This window comes from Triticum urartu, chromosome 1A (assembly GCF_056163025.1).
Source record: "Triticum urartu cultivar PI428250 chromosome 1A, HENAU_Tu73, whole genome shotgun sequence".
Taxonomy (NCBI): Eukaryota; Viridiplantae; Streptophyta; class Magnoliopsida; order Poales; family Poaceae; genus Triticum; species Triticum urartu.
In genome coordinates this window covers 165,375,622-165,391,024 of record NC_141873.1, presented here as the reverse complement: position 1 = coordinate 165,391,024, position 15,403 = coordinate 165,375,622, and the positions used below count along the sequence as shown (strand labels likewise).

The window sequence follows — 15,403 nt, the reverse complement described above, 5'->3', positions numbered from 1 at the left end:
ATCATATAGTAGATATGATCAACATAGTGATGTTCACCAATGAAACTACTCCATCTCACGTGATGATCGGACATGGTTTAGTTGATTTGGATCACGTAATCACTTAGAGGATTAGAGAGATGTCTATCTAAGTGGGAGTTCTTAAGTAATATGATTAATTGAACTTAAATTTATCATGAACTTAGTCCTGGTAGTATTTTGAAAATTATGTTGTAGATCAATAGCTCGCGTTGTTGCTTCCCTGTGTTTATTTTGATATGTTCCTAGAGAAAATTGTGTTGAAAGATGTTAGTAGCAATGATGCGGATTGGATCCGTGATCTGAGGTTTATCCTCATTGCTGCACAGAAGAATTATGTCCTTGATGCACCGCTAGGTGACGGACCTATTGCAGGAGCAGATGCAGACGTTATGAATGTTTGGCTAGCTTAATATGATGACTACTTGATAGTTTAGTGCACCATGCTTAATGGCTTAGAATCGGGACTTCAAAGACGTTTTGAACGTCATGGAGCATATGAGATGTTCCAGGAGTTGAAGTTAATATTTCAAGCAAATACCCGAGTTGAGAGATATGAAGTCTCCAACAAGTTCTATAGCTAAAAGATGGAGGAGAATCGCTCAACTAGTGAGCATGTGCCCAGATTGTCTGAGTACTACAATCGCTTGAATCAAGTGGGAGTTAATCTTCCAGATAAGATAGTGATTGATAGAATTCTCTAGTCACCATCACCAAGTTAGTAGAACTTCGTGATGAACTATGATATGCAAGGGATAACGGAAATGATTCCCAAGCTCTTCGTAATGCGGAAATTGACGAAGGTAGAAATCGAGAAAAACATCAAGTGTTGATGGTAGACAAGACCACTAGTTTCAAGAAAAGGGCAGAGGGAAGAAGGGGAACTTCAAGAAGAACAGCAAGCAAGTTGCTGCTCAAGTGAAGAAGCCCAAGTCTGGTCCTAAGCCTGAGACTAAGTGTTTCTACTGCAAAGGGACTGGTCACTGGAAGCGGAACTACCCCAAGTGATTGGCAGATAAGAAGGATGGCAAAGTGAACATAAGTATATTTGATATACATGTTATTGATGTGTACTTTACTAGTGTTTATAGCAACCCCTCAGTATTTGATACTAGTTCAGTTGCTAAGACTAGTAACTCGAAACGGGAGTTGCAGAATAAACAGAGACTAGTTAAGGGTGAAGTGACGATGTATGTTGGAAGTGGTTCCAAGATTGATATGATCATCATCGCACACTCCCTATACTTTCGGGATTAGTGTTGAACCTGAATAAGTGTTATTTGGTGTTTGCGTTAAGCATGAATATGATTTGATCCTGTTTATTGTAATACAGTTATTCATTTAAGTAAGAGAATAAATTGTTGTTCTGTTTACATGAATAAAACCTTATAATAGTTCGTTGGATCTTGATCGTAGTGATACACATAATCATAATATTGAAACCAAAAGATGCAAAGTTAATAATGATAGTGCAACTTATTTGTAGCACTGCCGTTTAGGCCATATTGGTGTAAAGCGCATGAAGAAACTCCATGCTGATGGGATTTTGGAATCACTTGATTATGAATCACTTGATGCTTGCGAACCATGCCTCATGGGCAAGATGACTAAGACTCCGTTCTCCGGAGCGAGCAACTGACTTATTGGAAATAATACATACTGATGTATGCGGTCCGATGAGTGTTAAGGCTCACGGCAAGTATCGTTATTTTCTGAACTTCACAGATGATTTGAGCAAATATGGGTATATCTACTTGATGAAACATAAGTCTGAAACATTTGAAAGGTTCAAAGAATTTCAGACTGAAGTGGAAAATCATCGAAACAAGAAAATAAGGTTTCTACGATCTGATCGCGGAGACAAATATTTGAGTTACGAGTTTGGTCTTCAATTAAAACAATGTGGAATAGTTTCACAAACTCATGCCACCTGGAACACCACAGCATAATGGTGTGTCCGAACGTCATAACCGTACTTTATTGGATATAGTGCAATCTATGATGTTTCTTACTGATTTACCACTATCATTTTGGGGTCATGCATTAGAGACAGCCGCATTCACGTTAAATAGGGCACCATCAAAATCCGTTGAGATGACGCCTTATGAACTGTGGTTTGGCAAGAAACCAAAGTTATCGTTTCTTAAAGTTTGGGGTTGCGATGCTTATATGAAAAAGTTTCATCCTGATAAGCTCAAACCCAGATCGGAGAAATGTGTCTTCATAGGATACCCAAAGGAGATAGTTGGGAACACCTTCTATCACAGATTCGAAGGCAAGTTATTCGTTGCTGGGAATGGATCCTTTCCAGAAAAGGAGTTTCTCTCGAAAGAAGTGAGTGGGAGGAAAGTAGAACTTGATAAGGTAATTGTACCATCTCCCTTATTGGAAAGTAGTGCATCACAGAAAACTGTTGACACCTACACCATTTAGTGAGGAAGCTAATGATGATGATCATGAAACTTCAGAACAAGATACTACTGAACCTCGTAGATCAACCAGAGTGAGATCCGCGCCAGAGTGGTACGGTAATCCTGTTCTGGAAGTCATGCTACTAGATCATGATGAACCTGCGAACTATGAAGAGGCGATGGTGAGCCCAGATTCCGCAAAATGGCTTGAAGCCATGAAATCTGAGATGGGATCCATGTATGAGAACAAAGTATGGACTTTGGTTGACTTGCCCGATGATCGGCAAGCAATTGAGAATAAATGGATCTTCAAGAAGAAGACTGACGCTGACAGTAATATTACTGTCTACAAAGCTCGACTTGTCGCAAAAGGTTTTCGGCAAGTTCAAGGGATTGACTAGGATGAGACCTTCTCACCCGTAGCGATGCTTAAGTCTGTCCGAATCATGTTAGCAATTGCCGCATTTTATGATTATGAAATTTGGCAGATGGATGTCAAAACTGCATTCCTGAATGGATTTCTGGAAGAAGAGTTGTATATGATGCAACCAGAAGGTTTTGTCGATCCAAAGGGAGCTAACAAAGTGTGCAAGCTCCAGCGATCCATTTATGGACTGGTGCAAGCCTCTCGGAGTTGGAATAAACACTTTGATAGTGCGATCAAAGCATTTGGTTTTGTACAGACTTTTGGAGAAGCCTGTATTTACAAGAAAGTGAGTGGGAGCTCTGTAGCATTTCTGATATTATATGTGGATGACACATTATTGATTGGAAATGATATAGAATTTCTAGATAGCATAAAGGGATACTTGAATAAGAGTTTTTCAATGAAAGACCTCGGTGAAGCTGCTTACATATTGGGCATTAAGATCTATAGAGATAGATCAAGACGCTTAGTTGGACTTTCACAAAGCACATACCTTGACAAGGTTTTGAAGAAGTTCAAAATGGATCAAGCAAAGAAAGGGTTCTTGCCTGTGTTACAAGGTGTGAAGTTGAGTAAGACTCAATGTCTGACCACTGCAGAAGATAGAGAGAAAATGAAAGATGTTCCCTATGCTTCAGCCATAGGCTCTATCATGTATGCAATGATGTGTACCAGACATGATGTGTGCCTTGCTATAAGTCTAGCAGGGAGGTACCAAAGTAATCCATGAGTGGATCACTGGGCAGCGGTCAAGAACATCCTGAAATACCTGAAAAGGACTAAGGATATGTTTCTCGTATATGGAGGTGACAAAGAGCTCATCGTAAATGGTTACGTTGATGAAAGCTTTGACACTGATCCGGACGATTCTAAATCGCAAACCAGATACGTGTTTTTATTGAACGGTGGAGCTGTCAGTTGGTGCAGTTCTAAACAAAGCGTCGTGGCGGGATCTACATGTGAAGCGGAGTACATAGCTGCTTCGGAAGCAGCAAACGAAGGAGTCTGGATGAAGGAGTTCATATCCGATCTAGGTGTCATACCTAGTGCATCGGGTCCAATGAAAATCTTTTGTGACAATACTGGTGCAATTGCCTTGGCAAAGGAATCCAGATTTCACAAGAGAACCAAGCACATCAAGAGACGCTTCAATTCCATCCGGGATCTAGTCCAGGTGGGAGACATAGAGATTTGCAAGATACATACGGATCTGAATGTTGCAGACCCGTTGACTAAGCCTCTTCCACGAGCAAAACATGATCAGCACCAAGGCTCCATGGGTGTTAGAATGATTATTGACTCTAGTGGAAGTGGGAGACTGAAGGAAATATGCCCTAGAGGCAATAATAAAGTTATTATTTATTTCCTTATATCATGATAAATGTTTATTATTCATGCTAGAATTGTATTAACCGGAAACATAATACATGTGTGAATACATAGACAAACAGAGTGTCACTAGTATGCCTCTACTTGACTAGCTCGTTAATCAAAGATGGTTATGTTTCCTAACCATGAACAAAGAGTTGTTATTTGATTAACGGGATCACATCATTAGGTGAATGATCTGATTGACATGACCCATTCATTAGCTTAGCACCCGATCGTTTAGTATGTTGCTATTGCTTTCTTCATGACTTATACATGTTCCTATGACTATGAGATTATGCAACTCCCGTTTGCCGGAGGAACACTTTGTGTGCTACCAAACATCACAACGTAAATGGGTGATTATAAAGGTGCTCTACAGGTGTCTCCAAAGGTACATGTTGGGTTGGCGTATTTCGAGATTAGGATTTGTCACTCCGATTGTCGGAGAGGTATCTCTGGGCCCTCTCGGTAATGCACATCACATAAGCCTTGCAAGCATTGCAACTAATGAGTTAGTTGCGAGATGATGTATTACGGAACGAGTAAAGAGACTTGCCGGTAACGAGATTGAACTAGGTATTGAGATACCGACGATCGAATCTCGGGCAAGTAACATACCGATGACAAAGGGAACAATGTATGTTGTTATGCGGTCTGACCGATAGAGGTCTTCGTAGAATATGTAGGAGCCAATATGAGCATCCAGGTTCCGCTATTGGTTATTGACCGGAGACGTGTCTCGGTCATGTCTACATTGTTCTCCAACCCGTAGGGTCCGCACGCTTAAGGTTTCGATGACAGTTATATTATGAGTTTATGAGTTTTGATGTACCGAAGTTAGTTCGGAGTCCCGGATGTGATCACGGACATGATGAGGAGTCTCGAAATGGTCGAGACATAAAGATTGATATATTGGACGGCTATATTCGGACACCGGAAGTGTTCCGGGTGATTTTGGAGAAAACCGGAGAGCCGGAGGGTTACCGGAACCCTACCGGGAGAAGTAATGGGCCTTATGGGCCTTAGTGGAGAGAGAGAGGGGCAGCCAGGGTGGGCCGCGCGCCTCCTCCCCCCTGGTCCGAATTGGACTTGGAGAGGGGGGGCGGCGCCCCCCTTTCCCTCTCCCTCCCCACTTCCTTCCCCCTCCTAGTAGGAGTCCTACTCCTACTAGGAGGAGGACTCCTCCTGGCGCGCCTATAGGGGCCGACCGGCCTCCTCCCCTTGCTCCTTTATATACCGGGGCAAGGGGGCACCCCTAGACACAAGTTGATCCACGTGATCATATTCTTAGCCGTGTGCGGTGCCCCCTTCCACCATAGTCCTCGATAATATTGTAGCGGTGCTTAGGCGAAGCCCTGCGACGGTAGTACATCAAGATCGTCACCACGCCGTCGTGCTGACGGAACTCTTCCCCGACACTTTGCTGGATCGGAGTCCGGGGATCGTCATCGAGCTGAACGTGTGCTAGAACTCGGAGGTGCCGTAGTTTCGGTGCTTGATCGGTCGGGCCGTGGAGACGTACGACTACATCAACCAAACGCTTCCGTTGTCGATCTACAAGGGTACGTAGATCACACTCTCCCCTCTCGTTGCTATGCATCACCATGATCTTGCGTGTGCGTAGGAAATTTTTTGAAATTACTACGTTCCCCAACACTTTTTGTCCTTAGTATTTTGAGGGGTCCACTTTCCTCATCCATGCCATGTCATTCATTGAGCTTTTCCTGAAATATTAATCTTGGAATAATGTTAGCTCAATGAGCTATATGTTGTTAGGAATTACCAAAACCACCCAGGGATAGTTGCACTTTCAGATCCAAAAAGAGAGAAGAAGCCATCTAGCTAATAACTATGGACCCGAAGGTCTGAGGTAAACTACTCACATTCATTGGAGAGGCTATGGTGTTGATGTAGAAACCCTCCGTGATCGATGCCCCCTCCGGCGGAGCTCCGGAACAGGCCCCAAGATGGGATCTCGTGGATACAGAAAGTTACGACGGTGGAATTAGGGTTTTGGCTCCGTATTTGCTCGTTTGGGGGTACGTGGGTATATATAGGAGGAAGGAGTACGTCGGTGGAGCAACAGGGGGCCGACGAGGGTGGAGGGCGCGCCTGGGGGGGTAGGCGCGCCCCCTACCTCATGGCTTCCCTATTGGTTGCTTGACGTAGAGTCTAAATCTCCCGGATCTTGTTCGTTCCAAAAATCACGTTCCCGAAGGTTTCATTCCGTTTGGACTCCGTTTGATATTCCTTTTCTTCGAAACCCTAAAATAGGCAAAAAAAAATCTGGGCTGGGCCTCCGGTTAATAGGTTAGTCCCAAAAATAATATAAAAGTGAATAATAAAGCCTAATAATGTCCAAAATAGAAGATAATATAGCATGGAGCAATCAAAAATTATAGATACGTTGGAGACGTATCAGAGACTCACTGGATAATTTCCTTGCGTGTTGCGGTGAGTGGCAGTTTCGGCTGTCCATGTCATTGGTGCTGGTGCTGGTCGGTTGTGCCATCTGGTATGTTACCAAGCCGGCAAGCCCTTCGCCAGTTCACCGAACTGCCCTAGGCCAAATATGTTATCTGCAGACATATATTACCATCACTGAAACATTGATTTTAGAACTGTAAACATATCCAATTAAGACACTACTACAGCAACAACAAGATGTCAGATAATCTTGGCCTAGGGCCTCCACCTAGCTCCATTCTCTTACTGTCAGAGCATGGAACTAATTCATTAATGACCAAGCAAAAATATATACCGTGCAAGAGCCTTGCGATAAATATAGAAAAAAGATTGAGATTCCTGTAATTTGATGCTCACTTTGGCAACAAACACTTAAAAGCGGATCATTATCTAAAAGGTGAAGCAGAGTTACTTGATGACCTGTCTACACAATTGAGATGTCTACACAATTGAGAGATTATGTACATAGTATTATGCTTATTCATATGAGAATATCACAAAGATGGACATGTACTTTCCTGCTCCTAGACCATGAACCTAAAGGTTATGATTTTACCAGTTCTATTTGCTGGGAAGGACCGGGAGGATGGGGGGCTGACCTTGCAGGTGGGCATCAAGTACCTTCCTGCCCGGCGGCAAGGACGTCGTCGACAAAGCGGCGACAGACGGAGTCCAGGAGGTGCCACGCCTCGATTCTCCTCTACGGGGTCCTGGAGGCGCTCGAGCACGGCTGTGGCGGCGCCATACGCCTCGTCGGCGGCGGTTTGCGGACGGATCTGGGCATGCGTCGCGGGGATCCGACGACGACGAGAGGTGGAAGAGAGGAGAGAAGTCAATCAAATCCTCCGATGCGAGATCGGGATCGTCGGCTCTGACGTGTGAGGGCGGCGGATCCTCAACGGGATCGGCTGCGTCTCCTGAAGTGGAGGGCGGCGGCGAAGGGATGGAGCGGCGGCGGCGCCGAATGACTCGTGCATGCGAGTGTTCTCGCTCGAGCGGCGGGGGCGAGGGATGGAGCAACGAGCGATCGCTGGTTTTTTTCGTAGGTTTTTTTTCGGCCCTTTTTCTCTGGTGCGACGGGAGGTATGTGGAGGGATCGTTGGGTTTTTTTTGGGTCGACGTGTCTACCTGCGAGGTGGGAGTAAGGACGAAAATAAACCAGAAAAAGTAGGACGGAATTTAATCGCTGAAGACTACCAACCGAGACATTAGAAATAGAGACAATAGGAATTATACCGTATCTTGCTCTCGGGACTTTCACGTTGCCGCAAAATCGTTTTAAGAGGACGTAAAACGATTTTACCGCTTAGAGCATCTCCAATAGCTTGTCTATATGGATGTCTATACTCGTTTTCCACGACGTGAGCTCAAAATAGGCGTCCAACAGCTTGTCTATATGATCGTTCAAATATACACATCCTCTAAATTGGCCTTGACAATGTCCATGCCTGGACAATGTGAAGGCGTTGTCTAAACTCAGCTGCAGTTATGATTTCTTTCTCTCCCTAGCAATGACCCACCTGTCATGGTCTCTGTATATAGACATTCTGATGCAAAACTGAATGTGTATATGAGGGAATTTTTTTAGACCATTGTCTATATAAATATATAGACATTCAAATATACACATGCTATTGGAGATGCTTTTAGGAAAGAAAGCGTGCTCGGTCGGTTGTGACGACTGTGGCAACGCCCTTCACTTCGACTTACCCCTCTCCCCCTCTCCCTCGCTCTCCCCAAACCCGCAAACCCCTCGCGGCCGCCGCAGGAAGCCGCGGCGATGGGCGACTACGGCAGCGCGATGACGCGGGGCAACCCGGACGGCGGGTCGCAGGGCCGCCCAAAGGGAGTGCCCCGCGCCAACGTCCAGCAGCTCAAGCTCGTAACCCGCCCTAAACCCTAGCCAACCCTATCTCTCCTCTCCGTCTCCGTTTGCTTGATTTCGATCTGAGATCTGGTTGGTTTCTGTGGAACAGATGGGGCAGGGCCACCCGACGGGCCTCACGCCGAACCTGCTCAAGCTGTTCGAGGCGCGGCCTATGCTCGAGCACAAGCCGCCCGTCCAGAAGCGCAAGTTGCCGGCCTACACGGGTAAGCGATCGATTACTGCTCTCCTATCCCGCACATCTATGGGTACTGCTGGCTGCCGAGATCAGTGGCTTAATTTATCTGTGACTGATTGAGTTCCTGTCTTCCTGAATGTCGATGGTTGTTGTTGCTGTTGTTGATTGGTTGAAGGGATGGCGCAGTTTGTGTCGCGGTTTGCCGAGCCTGGCGACCCAGAGTATGCGCCGCCTGTCCCAACGTGTGAGACTAAGGTATGGCTTCTTTGGTCCTCGGAATTGCCTTTTGCTAATGTTTGTGTATTGCAAGCGATACTTATTCCAATGTTTGGCCAATTGATCATAGTCATACAGTAGCATACTACAGTAGACGCCAATGATGCACTGCTAGGTACTCTACTTAGGTTGGCAGGACGTTTGCTGGCTCAAATAATTGTTAACCGGGATTTTAGTGAGTGTTTAAGTGGAACTGAAATTGTGTGGCGAGAGAAAAGAACAGAGGATAAATTTTGCCTGTCTCTACACATTAAACTTACACCTAACACTTTTGCGATATGAAAAAAAAGGTGTTCCCTCAGATTGCGCAATTCGTTCTGTTAACAGTGCACTTGAGCACTTAGTGGACCATTGCAGTTGTTGCTGACAATGAATAATGAGGGTGCTGTATTATTACATATGTGAAATTTATAACTTTATGCGCTCGAAAAGTTTGCACACTTTCAACATGTTCCAGTGGAACAACTCAAAAAAGTAGTTTCTGGTTCTTATAACTATGCCTGGTATTACTAAGACATGTTGCATCTGAGCAAGAGTTTGGTTGAACTGTTTCCAGTGTTGAGAAAGCGGTGTAGCACTACCTCAATTGAATATCTCGTTGATCTTGTTAAAAGTGCGTCAAGTGTATTTTCTGTCTATTTTCATGCAGTTTGCCATTCGTTCCCAAATTTGAGTTTTTTTTGTGTGCATATAGGCCGAAAAGAAGGATAGAATCAGGAAACTTAAGCTTGAGCAAGGGGCAGATAAGGTCGCCAAAGAGCTTCAGAACTGTGAGTTCCTTTTGAGCAATGTTACTCCTTGTTTCAGATGATTCATGTTGTAACATCATTTCTCATTTTTCTCAAACATAGATGACCCACAAAGTGACCCCAATACCACTTCAGATCCATACAAAACACTCTTCGTTGCAAGACTTGTAAGTATTTGCTTGGTCATTCCTTTTAAAACTGCTGGGCATTATATTCTGTCTGTAACTTAGTGCTCACTGACTTCTTCAACCTCCGCAGAATTATGAGACATCTGAGAGCAGGGTTAAGCGGGAGTTTGAAGCCTACGGGCCTATTAAAAGGGTAGGTGCATGTGGTAAATCCCAGTACAGGTGGAGTTATTCCTCTTTGAAGTGTGTGTTGTTCAGTTATTGTGATCAGCAAGCCGTCATGGGGTGAAATCTCAAAGAAACAGTGGGTCCGCTGTCACCATATATCTTCATTGTAGTTTTTGTGTGCCAAGGTGACTTTTGGACACACGGCGTTATACTTTTGGCCTATTTTAGCTACCACACAGAGCTAGAAGCTTCCCACACCTCCCAAGGATTGCCTATGAACTTACTTCTGTTTGCTCTTGTCGTTGTTCTTGGAAAATTACTTGGAGCCTTTGAGGTGTTCTTTATTTTTTTTCCTGGTGGAAAATAATGAAGCGCCTCTTCTTTTATTTCATTTTTTGCAAAAATAGTACTCCCTCTATTTCAAACTACTTTGCGTATTAGTTTTGTACAAAGTCTGACCCAATTTTGGTAGCAAAAAGTACCGACAATCACAACACAATATAAATGTCATTAGATCCATCATGAAATATATTTTCATATTTACTAGACTAGATAATTGCCCGTGCGTTGCATTTGGGGGGGTGGGGTGGACAATATTTTGTATGCAATCACCGTCATTTATCTGCCATTTTATTGTTAATGTAATTACATACCAAAAATGGATTTTAGCTGCCAATTCAATCAGTACTATTTTGCGTACCAAACAAAACATGCTTTTATTTGTTAAGTCGATAAGAGGTGGTGCAGTTAAGGCAGTTCTTAAGCAAAACCGGTCGAGAGAAAAAATCAGCAAAACCGAAAACAGCATGGAAGAAGTAACGTAAGACGGAACCTTTTGTATTTTTCAAGTGGGAGAGATTATTTGGATTGTAGATGTTGATATTTTTTTTCTACTAACTTGGCCAAATTTTACAAAGTTTGGTTTAAGACAAAACTAATGTGCAATGCATTGCGAAATGGAGGGAGTATAGAAGCCAAGGCTGGTACTGTGTTTGTTGTGTTTTGCATGTGGATGCATACATTTTGTGACCACCCTTCAGTAGCTGATGTTGTGTGCTAAACAAATAAAATATTAATTAGATTCTGTAGGCAAAATTTTAATCGTGTGACTTAACATGTATTCATCTAAAAGTCATACAAAAGCTGAAGGAGATTTATGATAGACATAATGGCATATCATGAAATTTCTAAATCCGAATTTGACACATGGCCTGAGATATAAAGAAGTCATGCTGTGAATAGTGCCAAGTTGGGTACTTCTACTCAATATTTGAATCTGGTAATATTCAAAGTTGGATTTATTTTTCTTGTTCTAAGATCAATTATTTGAAATTTTGTACTCCACATGATGTGCACGTGATGTCTATGTTGTTAATAAAAGGTTGGAACTTTTCAATGCTTTTAGAGGTCATTTGTAGGCTCAGGTGCACCAGGTACACCACAATCCTAGGTGCACAAGACACACTATTGTATATACATGACTGTTTGTAGGTCTTTATACAACCTGTCCTTGCTATCCATCTTTAAACATGTGGGGCATTAGAGGTACCTATGAAATCGACACACTTAATGCTAAGCAGATAAAGTAACATAGATTTCAGACAGAATTTTCTGCTTCCTAGTAAATTAATTAGTCATTTCTACTGAATCTTCCGTAAGCCAGTTTAATCTGAGATTCATTAATACTAACATCGCTTGCTTGCTATTAATCGCACCAATTATGTAATTGTTTTCTGCTATTTTTCTTTTCTTGGCCCCGAAGATTAAGCACCAATTCTGTATCTGTTGCTGCTATTTTCTTTTCTTGGCCACGGCTGAACAAAATACACACAACTGAGAGGGCAACTTGGTATAGTATTTACTATTTAAGTCTACAGTTGTATATATATATAGTTAGCCAGTTCCCTGGTAAGGGGATATCATCGTATTTTCCGACATACGCCAATCAGTCAGACTGCTTTTCCTCCAACTGTTGATCTGTGCTGGATTTCACTCCTCATAATGGAAGCTCTACATATGCAAGGTTAGCACGGCTGTTTTAGGCTTTATGCCTGTCTGTCGTGCAACATAGAACATGCAAAATTAACAAACTATTGTAGCGACAACAAATACTATCACTTTATCATGAAGTCTGGTGCAACTCTCTTTCTTAGTAGTCCTTAATTACTATCTTTGAGCTTTCCAGGTACGGCTCGTAACTGACAAGGATACAAATAAACCTAGAGGATATGCATTCATAGAGTATATGCATACTCGGGATATGAAAAGTAAGTTTCAGGTCAGTAGATGTATGCTGGTTGGACACTCCTGCTGCATGTCTTAAATTTTCTATGTTAATTTGGTATGTCCCAGATGCTTACAAGCAAGCTGATGGGAGAAAAGTGGACAATAAGAGGGTAATAGTTGATGTGGAACGTGGTAGAACTGTCCCTAATTGGCGTCCCAGGAGATTAGGCGGTGGACTTGGATCAAGCAGAATTTGTGGTGCAAATCAGAAGCTGCCTGCCAGGTATTCTCTTATTTAAGACATGCCTTAGAGGAAGCTAGTGCTTCTATTTATTCTTAGAATGAGGTGACAAGTGAGACTGGGAATTAATCGACACCAAAGCCTTTTCGTCATATGTTTCTTTCTTATTTTTCTTGTCCTTTTGTCTCTTTTCTTATCTATAGTATTGATCAGAAGGGAATTGAATATATTTTGGTACATTGCAATTTGATATTGCTATTATATTAACTTGGCAGTTGCATGTTCTGTTAGTGCAGTGAAGTTATGTTTTGGGCGTTATCAATGTTGTCCTCTTATGTTAGAGCATCTAGTTGTTTTATGCTGCTTGTTTCTTATTACCAGGGAGCCATCGAGTGTTGGGCGTCCCAGATCAGAAGAACCTAAGAGGGGTGATTCCCGTGTAGATAGGTGAGCTTCAGCAAATAAACTTTCTTCTGCTTTAGCATAGTGCTTTGTGTAAATGCTTATTTCTTACTTCACTATTGGTACAGAGATCGGGAGAAGTCTCGTGATAAGGTACGGGAAAGAGACCGCGATGAAAATCCCCGTGAGCGTTCTCATGACAGAATACGTGAGCGTGCTTCAAGGGAAGAGAGGCACCACCATAGAGATCGGGACAGGACTCGGGACAGGGACCGAGGAAGGGACCGGGAAAAAGACCATGGGCATGACCATGACCGTGATCGTCGGGACAGAGATAGGGATAGGGACCGTGGTAGGGATCATGATAGGGAGAAGGATCGTGGCCTCTCTCATGATCGTCACCGTGAGAGAGGCAGGGATCGCGAAAGAGATCATGAGCGTGCAAGTTACGAACGTGATCGCGCTCACTTGAAGGATAGGGATTCTGAATACAATGGTGAACCAAAGCATGACAGGAGCATGGCTGATTATGGGAAGCATTATGGCTCTAACCAACACAATAGTTACGGGTCGTATCGCTATCAAGTTCAAGGCGGGCATGGGCATGAAACTGAAAGCTCAAAGGGACATGAGCATGAATACTATCAGGCACAACCCAACACAGAACCTGAAGGCCCTGAAGAAGGTGAGGCATACGAGGAAGGTGACTACCAGTATCACCAAGCAGCAGAAGAGCAAAAGACTGAAGCTTGATCACTGCAGTAAGTTTTGTGAACCCAAACCTTTTTCTTTTCTTCCAATGGAGATGATAATATTCCCCTGTTCAATCTTCCTGTCATTTCAGATGCTTTAGTTTTCGTGGGTGTGCTTTTCCGAAGGGAGGCACAAAGCATGTCAACTTGCTGGCTCGGATATGTGATATTTTGTTTTATTCTAGTTGTCATCAGTGCAAATGTGGTAGCGATCGCTCCCTACTCTTTAGTTTTTGCTTTGTATGACAGACTGTATTAACTATTTTGGTTACCCCCCACCCACACCCCCACACACATTTCCTATTCCGCCCTATCAACAGCTATCTTTTTTGTTCTGTTATATGGATTTTTGTTTGAGCACTTTTGGGTAAGTTAAGGTATCTTGAGTCTCCTGTAATTTTTACTTCAAATTAATCAATTGTTGGCGAGGACGCCATCTCTTATACCGGGCATCCTCTAACCTGCCATCTCTTATACCGGGCATCCTCTAACCTGCTGCCATGATCCCGTGCGCCCCTGCTTGGATTGTCATTTTCCCTCGTAAATACCACTGTAAAGGTTTGTGTAATCACGTTTGTATTTCATCCCGAAAAAAAGGAACATTGGAGGTGTTTTTGCTCCCGGGTGCATAGCAATTTTTAAAGAAAAAACATAAATTTTTGTAGATGTTTGTGTTGGTGTTGCAAGCATGCTTGACAATTTTCGTGCGAAACGAAGAATCAGTATTTTGTTGGTGAAAAAATAAATTTGGGTGTGACAATTTGGGTAACAATCAATGTTCAATTTTATTTTCTTGCACAGGCCAAAATGCAACCTTTTTGCCTAAAAATTTCCAGGTAGCATTTGGATTTGTCAAAGAACACAAAAAAAATTGTTGTTTTTTTTGACATTTCAAAAATCATTTTCCACAGGAGGAACACGTGCTCCTGGGAGCAAATTGCATTTCCGGTAGTCACGCTTGTATTCGGCCTGTATCTGATACACGTCTCTCTCTTTTCTGGGAGGAAATAACCTTTGCCCTTTTTGTTAAGGATAATTAACCCATGCGGTTAATCAGGAAATCCCTGATTTCCCTCACGTGCGGTTGCAACTCTAGCAACCGTCGCGTCAGTTCCTTCGGAGGCGCCTCTTCAACCTTGTATATAATTTGTGAAAGATGGTCAATAAAGACTACACAAGTTCATTCTGTTTGTTTGTCTCTCGTTCCCTCTCGATTACTTACAACACGTTATCAACGGATAGACTCTACCTATAGATAGAAGGCCATTCAGATAGAGAGAAGAAGGCCATTCAGGGCGGTTATGGATGATGAGGCGCACAAAGAGAACCATCGAAGGATCTTCGTTCCCATCTGCTTGTTCGTCGGGCGCACAAAGAGAACCATCGAAGGATCTTCGTTCCCATCTGCTTGTTCGTCACTATGGGTGTCTGGGATTCATGGCGCCGAGGCATTAGACAACAGCTGCGAGGACGGCGCACGCGCGCTCGCTGCGGCCAGCCAGGGGCGGCGAGATGCAGCTCACAAGAAGAGAGGCGCCAGATAGATCATGCATGTATCAGTACCTGAATTCAATCAGGACCGAGACTCACTTGGGCACATGCACACGAAGAATGGATGAAGCAAGTAAGAACTACTCACGATTCTTTGCGTTCTCATGCACATTGGACGGTAGGAGCCGCTGGATCGCCGCCATGGTTGTTCGAG

The 15,403-nt window shown here is 43.4% G+C and overlaps 1 protein-coding gene across 1 annotated transcript; it reads left to right on the top strand.

Moving 5' to 3' along the window:
* Positions 1-8,361: 8,361 nt before the first annotated feature.
* Positions 8,362-14,141, top strand: LOC125553360 (U1 small nuclear ribonucleoprotein 70 kDa-like). Its single transcript, XM_048717156.2, has 11 exons — positions 8,362-8,575; positions 8,670-8,784; positions 8,932-9,011; positions 9,727-9,802; positions 9,884-9,948; positions 10,040-10,102; positions 12,263-12,344; positions 12,430-12,586; positions 12,926-12,991; positions 13,075-13,707; positions 13,791-14,141. The coding sequence occupies exons 1-10, from the start codon at positions 8,474-8,476 to the stop codon at positions 13,697-13,699; spliced, it is 1,431 nt and encodes a 476-aa protein (XP_048573113.2). The 5' UTR covers positions 8,362-8,473; the 3' UTR covers positions 13,700-13,707; positions 13,791-14,141.
* Positions 14,142-15,403: the final 1,262 nt, after the last annotated feature.

Excerpts from the sequence above, each read along its gene's own strand:
- LOC125553360 (XM_048717156.2), top strand. The coding sequence starts at position 8,474 with ATGGGCGACTACGGCAGCGCGATGACGCGGGGCAACCCGGACGGCGGG. Across the intron at positions 12,345-12,429 it reads GCATACTCGGGATATGAAAA|ATGCTTACAAGCAAGCTGAT; the intron begins GTAAGTTTCAGG and ends GGTATGTCCCAG. Across the intron at positions 12,992-13,074 it reads GGTGATTCCCGTGTAGATAG|AGATCGGGAGAAGTCTCGTG; the intron begins GTGAGCTTCAGC and ends CTATTGGTACAG.